Here is a 7116-nt window from a genome sequence, read left to right as displayed (position 1 = left end):
GATGTGTAGCTTTTAAATACAAAATTCATCCAACATAAAAATTATTTTCATTGTTTGGTCATTATTTCATTTACTCTACTATGTACTCTAAAATGTGCTTTATTTTCCTCAGCAAACAGAAGTAAATTCCACTTATTGAGCTGACAAGGATCTCATTGTTTGTTTCAAGCACAACTTTACAACATTCCAGAGGAAAGTGTGCAAAAGACGCTCATTAGTTCTGAAGTTTCTATTTTTCGGATCGGCATATTCAATATTTACTGAATGTTGCCAAGGTCACTGTCAAATAACAAATACAAAAAGGTTAGACTACAGCGGCAAGTTCATGTCAGCCTCAGAGGACATGCACAGTCCGTTCATTAACAGTTGGCATATTGCAATAAATAAATTAAAAAATTAAAAGAGCTGTCTGAAATCACCAGTTCCAGTCTGATTGCCTCAATTTGGCTGGTGATCTGCAACTAAATATGGCAGCATTTTCCAGGTTACTGGAATCACATAATTGTAACATAGAGTTTTGTTTCAGGATATCAGTAGCAAGTAAACTGCATATTGGATTCATATTATACAACTGTTTTCCACACCGGTTTATTATTGTGTTATCAACTTTTCATGAAGAGACAGACAGACCTTACCTGTCTAATTAGGTTGATACTGACCAGAAATAAGCTGAAAATGGTACACTCGTCAAAGGGCAAGTGGTCATAACGACTAATTGTAAAATGTCTGATCTTTTGTCTCTGTAAACAGTTGTTTTGGTTTGTACTAGTCAGACCCTAATAAACAACATCACAGCCATAACTACAGACAGCCCTACAACAAAAAGCAACATCTTCAACAACCAAACTATAGCCCAGCGATCCATCACCTCAGCACACCTCAACACTACAGTTGCTAAACAGTGCCAAAACGGGGGTCGCTTAACTGCGGGTGTCTGCCTCTGTTCAGACGATTGGAGTGGAACTACCTGCACTAAATGTAAACACACACACACACGTATATATATATATATATTTAAAGCAATAGTTCACCCAAGAAGGAAAATGTTCTCATCATTTACTCACCCTCATGCTATCCCAGATGTGTATGACTTTCTTTCTTCTGCAGAACACAAATGAAGATTTTTAGAAGAAAATCTCAGCTCTGTAGGTCCATACAATGCAAGTCACCAGGGTCCAAAACTTTGTAGCTCCAAAAAGCACATAATGGCAGAATAAAAGTAACCAGTGGTTAAATCCATGTCTTCAGAAGTGATATGATATGCAGGTGTGCATCCAAAACAGATCAATATTGAAGTCATTTTTTACTATAGGTCTCCACTTTCAAACAGACCTCTCAAGCGCTCTTCTCTCCTAAGAGTAGTTCTTCTTTCATTTTTGGAATTCACATTCTTTGTGCATAATGCCACCTACTGGGCAGGGAGGAGAATTTATAGGAAAAATTGACTTAAATATTGATCTGTTTCTCATCCTCACCTATCATATCGCTTTTGAAGACATGGATTTAACCACTGGCATCATATGTATTAATTTTATGCTGCGTTTATACGCTTTTTAGGGCTCCAAAGTTTTGGACTGCATTGACTTGCATTGTATGGTCCTAAAGAGCTGAGATATTCTTCTAAAAATCTTTGTTTGTGTTCAGCAGAAGAATGGAAGTCATACACATCTGGGATGGCATGAGGGTGAATAAAAAATGAGAGAATTTTTGGGTGAACCATTCCTTCAAATAATTCAAACCACTGCCCCAAGTGGCTGAAGCTGCAAGTGTTTTTTAATGATAATGGGTGAGCTCCAGTTTCTGGGTGACATGTCCACAAAGAGGTGCCAAAAGCTAATTATGCAACAAGCTGTTTTTTGTTTGAAACCATATAATACAGTATTACCCTAAACCAAACCATTAGTGGAGAAAACATGCAATCTTAAAGGGAACTTGAACCCCCAAATTATGCTCATCATTAATTATACAAACACAATTACTTCCTGGTTTCAATGCCAGACAAGAACCCAGGTCTCGGTCCAGGAAAAGGTAAACATATTTGAACTAATGTAAAAATGTCTGATAGGAGATGCTTCTTTTCAGTATTCGGCAGAATGAGGTTGATGTCAGGATACCAGAACATTCAGTGGCAACATGATGACTTTCCATGCGATCATGTTGTTTTGAATTAGATACTCCCCAACATTGCAGCTTTGAATTTTTGTTGATATACCTAAACATTTTTATTATGCAAAGTTCTTAAGGTTACTGACAGTCATGTATGTGTTTACAGCAAATTTCTGCCCTGAGCAAAAAGACAAATACACCTTTCCAAAAACTCTCTTAGGCCAGTTTGCTTCCTCCAAAAACCTATGTCAATTAAACGAAATAAACGGTAATTTACCTTCTTTACTACCTTTCTGTAAAAACAATACATACTCATAGTTATGTATGAATGTACTTTAAATATCTCTTCATTTCACATTCATATTTTTCAGCTGGGATCCCCCAGGCATCAGCCCTCTGTAACATGACTAATAACTCATTTAATTTTCCAAACATTCTAAAGTGTGATTTGACCTTGGACACCATTATTACAGATGTAAGTACAGAGCAATGTCTTCTGATTTTAATATACAGTACAGTCATGTAAAACGTATATAGTTTTTCCTAAGATAAAGATAAGGACATTTCAATCGTTTGCTAAATTTTTTAATTGAAGGTTTCTGGAGCTTCTATGCAAGACATAAACATGTTAGCCTCCAGTACCCAGATGCTCACATCCATACCAGAACGACTGACACCCCACTACATCACACAAGCAGCTGAGATAGCCAACAACCTGCTCTCCACTAAAACCCCACAAACCAAGGTACTTATTAAGCCTTAAACATATTAAGATATCTGCTATTTTATAAAATAAAATAAAATATCACATATTTAAACACATTAAGATAATAACTAGAAAAGTAAAGTTTGTAGACAAACTTTGAGGTTGGCTTGAAAAAAGTTTAAAAGCTTGGGAATAGTAGGTAAAAGAGACAGACAGACAGACAGACAGATAGATAGATAGATAGATAGATATATAGATAGATAGATAGATAGATAGATAGATAGATAGATAGATAGATAGATAGATAGATAGACAGATGGTGTTATGGAAAGTCTGCTGGCTCAAGTGAAAAGAACCCACTTCCAAGTCTCTATGACTTTCTGCTACTGATATATGACTGTTGCTCTACAGTTGCTAGGGTCTTCCATCTGGTTGCTAGGGCATAGCTAGTAAGTTGGGAGGGTGTAACGGAAAGGCTGCAGGCCCAAGTCAAATGAACCCACCATGTCTCTACCATATTCTGCTACAGAGAAACAAGAGCTGTTATTTGGTTGCTAGGGTGTTACCCTTTTGTTGCTAGGGTGTGGCTAGACAGTTGCTAGGGAGTTACGGAATGGCTCGCTGTTGGCTCAAGTCAAAAGAATCCATCCCCTGGTCTCTAAGATATTCTGCTGCTGAGATATTATTGTCATTAATTGGTTGCTAGGGTGGGTCCAGTTGCTAGTGTGTAATGGAATGGCTGCCTGCCGCCCAGTGTGAAATAAACCCACCGCCATGTCTCTAAGATATTCTGCTACTGAGAAATGAAAGTTGGTATTTGGTTGCTAGGGTGTTCCCTCTGATTGCTAGGGTATAGCTAGGCAGTTGCTAGGGTGTTACGGAATGTCACGCTGTTGTCCTGAGTTAAAAAACCCACACCCATGTGTCTACAATATTCTGCAACTGAGATGTGAGTTTTTGCTATTTGGTTGCTAGGGTGTTACATTTGATTGCTAGGACGGGTCCAGTTGCTAGTGTGTAACAGAATGGCTTCCTGCCATCCCGAGTCAAATGAACCCACTGCAATGTCTCTACGATATTCTGCTACTGAGAAATGAGTGTTGGTTTTTGATTGCTAGGGTGTACCCTCTGGTTGCTAGGGTGTGGCTAGGCAGTTGCTAGGGTGTTACAGAATGTCATGCTGTTGTTGTGAGTTAAAAACCCACCCCATGTGTCTACAATATTCTGCAGCTGAGATATGTGTGTTGCTATTTGGTTGCTAGGGTGTTCTATTTGGTTGCTAGGGTGGGTCCAGTTGCTAGTGTGTAACAGAATGGCTGCCTGCCGGTCCATGTGAAATGAACCCACCACCATGTCTCAACGATATTCTGCTACTGAGAAATGAATGTTGGTTTTTGGTTGCTAGGGTGTTCCCACTGGTTGCTAGGGTGTGACTAGGCAGTTGCTAGGGTGTTACAGAATACCTCGCTGTTGGTCTGAGTCAAAATAACCCACTTCCATGTCTCTGTGATATTCTGCTGCCAAGATATAAGTGAAGCGATATGGTTGCTAGGGTATTCCATCTGGTTACTAGGGTATGGCTAGGCAGTTGGTAAGGTGTTATGGAAGGGCTTCCAGCTTGAGTCAAAAGAACCAACGTTCATGCCTCTATGACATTCTACTTCTGAGATATGAGTGTTGCTATTAGGCTACTATGGTAATCTATCTAGTTACTAGAGCGTGACTAGACACTTGGTAGCATGTTATGGAAAGGCTGCCAGCCCGAGTCAAAAGAACCTGCTTCCACATCTCTGCGGCATTCTGCTGCTGAGATATGAGTGTTGCTATATGGTTGCTAGTGTGTTTCATCTGGTTGCTAGGGTATGGCTAGACACTTGGTAGCATGTTACGGAAAGGCTGCCAGCCCGAGTCAAAGGAACCTGCTTTCATGTCTCTATGGCATTCTGCTGCTGAGATATGAATGATGCTATATGGTTGCTAGGGTGTTCCATCTGGTTGCTAGGACATGGCTAGGTAATTGGTAGTGTGTTCTGGAAAGGCTGCCACACCAAGTCAAAATAACCCACTTCCACATCTCTATGATATTCCGCTGCTGATATATGACTGTTGCTGCACGGTTGCTAAGGTATTCCATCTAGTTGCTAGGGCATGGCTAGGCACTTGGTAGCATGCTACAGAAAGGCTGCTGGCCTGAGTCAATAGAACCCACTTTCACATCTCTATGATATTCTGCTGCTGAGATTTGTGTGTAGCTATCTGGTTGCTAGGGTGTTCCATCTGGTTGCTAGGGCATGGCTAGGTAGTCCATATGGTTTTACGGAAAGGCTGCCAGCCCGAGTCAAAAGAACCCTCTTCCAAAACTCTATGATATTCTGCTGCTGAGATATGACTGTAGCTATCTTGTTGCTAGGGTGTTACATCTGGTTACTAGGGTGTGGCTAGGTAGATCGTAGGCTGACAGCCATCCTGAGTCAAAAAACCCACTTCCATGTCTTAATGATATTCTGCTGATGGGATATGAGTGTTGCTATGTGGTTTCTAGCGTGTTCCATCTGGTTGCTTGGGCGTGGCTAGGTAGTTCATAGGGTCTTACAGAAAGGATGACTGCTGTCCCGAGTCAAAAGAACCCACTTCCACATCTCTACGATATTCTGCTGACGAGATATGAGTGTTTCTAAATAAGTGCCTTTATTTTCAGAACCATCGGGTTGTGTAGCACAAAGGTATGGCATTTTTTACATTCCTAATTGTTTTAGCGCCACCAAGAGGCAGAGGTGCGCATTTTTTCGTGTGTCCTCAGACTGACCTCCTACATAAGTATCCAAAATTTGGTGATAATATCTCATTGCGTTTAAGAGTTATAACCATTTAAGTAAATGTGGCCACGACCACTTTGTACGTTGTTGTATACCATTGCGACGATGAATCGAAAGTTACAACTTTTTATGATAATTATTGATATTGGGACTACAGAGAATCTTTCTGCACATGTTTGATTCAAATCGGGCAGACAGCCTAGGACTAGTTCGAAAAAGTAGTTTTTTTAAATAATCTCAAATATTTAATGAACGATTTGATTCACACCAACGGTTCTAGAGGCAAAGTTGTTCAGAATGAGGAGACCTATCATATGGTATTAATAACGTGTGTCTGTTTGAAACACAGCGGTATATACCACCATTTACAGGCGTGAAAAACACGATAGCGCCGCCCTGTGGCCAATTTTTTTCAAATTTTGCACAGTCCTGTTGGTCCAAGAGACAAATAGGCCTATTATGTTTAGTTCTCGTCAGCCTTTTTTAACCCTATCAAATAGCTGCTGAAACTTGATTGGTCGATGGCGGCCATGCTTTTCAAGATATGCAACTGTCCTCATAGATCTCAATGGCACCTTAGACAAAAACATTACATGCAAAATTACAGGTCGATTGGACCAACGGTTCCATAGTTAGAGCCATTTTTAATTATTATTACGCCAGCAAGAGGTGGAGTCATGCAATTTTTTGTGTGTGTCCTCAGTATAACCCCATACATAAGTGTACCAAATTTGGTGATAATATCTCATTCCATCCATGAGTTATAACCGTTTTAATAAAAGTGTCCACTCCCAATACATATGTTTTGGCGTACCTTTGCCATGATGAATCGAAAGTTCAAACCTTTTTTGATAACTTTTCATATTGGGACTCTAATAAATCTTTCTGCACTGGTTTGGTTCTGATCAGGCGAACGGCCTAGGACTAGTTTCTAGGCCTTACAGTACAAGAGTTATGACCCAAAATGTTATCTTTTTTTGTTTTGTTCACTGTAGAACACCCCTTTGGCCGATCAGAGCGAGTCCATGCATATGGCTAGCCAGCCGAAGTACTAAAATTACCCAAGGTTTCAAGCCTCTAGGCCTTATGGTTTGGTCTGTACGATCAGTTTAAGGGGCAAATAATAATAAAAATAATAATAATCCTTACAATTTAATAGTGTTTCAGCCCCTTCGGGCTTGAACCCCTAATAATTATCTTAAATAGTAGAACAGTAGGTTGGCTTTTTCAAGCCAATCTAATAATAATAATACTTTATAAGGGTTATGATATTATTTCTTATAAATTATATTTTAATTATAAACTAAAACAATAGAACATTCTTACTATTATCATTGTTATTTTATAAGGGTTAAAGTAATATTTAGTCTGTCCAGTTCCTTAAGTCTGTTCAGTTCCCCGAGGCTATCGACGAGTCTTCCATGGCTCTGCCCCTCGAGTCTTCCATGGCTCTGCCCCACGAGTCTTCCACGGCTATGCCCCTCAAGT

The 7116-nt window shown here is 39.8% G+C and overlaps 1 protein-coding gene across 1 annotated transcript in view; it reads left to right on the top strand.

Moving 5' to 3' along the window:
- Nucleotides 1–879: 879 nt before the first annotated feature.
- Nucleotides 880–7116, top strand: part of adgrg7.1 (adhesion G protein-coupled receptor G7, tandem duplicate 1) — a 44205-nt gene continuing 37968 nt past the window's right edge. The window contains exons 1-4 of the mRNA XM_051693579.1: nt 880–978; nt 2273–2374; nt 2478–2581; nt 2702–2851. Of these exons, the coding sequence (XP_051549539.1) occupies nt 2510–2581; nt 2702–2851 (222 nt within the window). The 5' untranslated portion in view covers nt 880–978; nt 2273–2374; nt 2478–2509. The remainder of the gene's footprint in view (nt 979–2272; nt 2375–2477; nt 2582–2701; nt 2852–7116) is intronic.

The sequence above is a fragment of the Myxocyprinus asiaticus genome, chromosome 49 (genome assembly GCF_019703515.2).
Source record: "Myxocyprinus asiaticus isolate MX2 ecotype Aquarium Trade chromosome 49, UBuf_Myxa_2, whole genome shotgun sequence".
Taxonomy (NCBI): domain Eukaryota; kingdom Metazoa; phylum Chordata; class Actinopteri; order Cypriniformes; family Catostomidae; genus Myxocyprinus; species Myxocyprinus asiaticus.
Note: the sequence above shows the minus strand (reverse complement) of the source record. Positions and strands in the feature narration are given on the sequence as shown.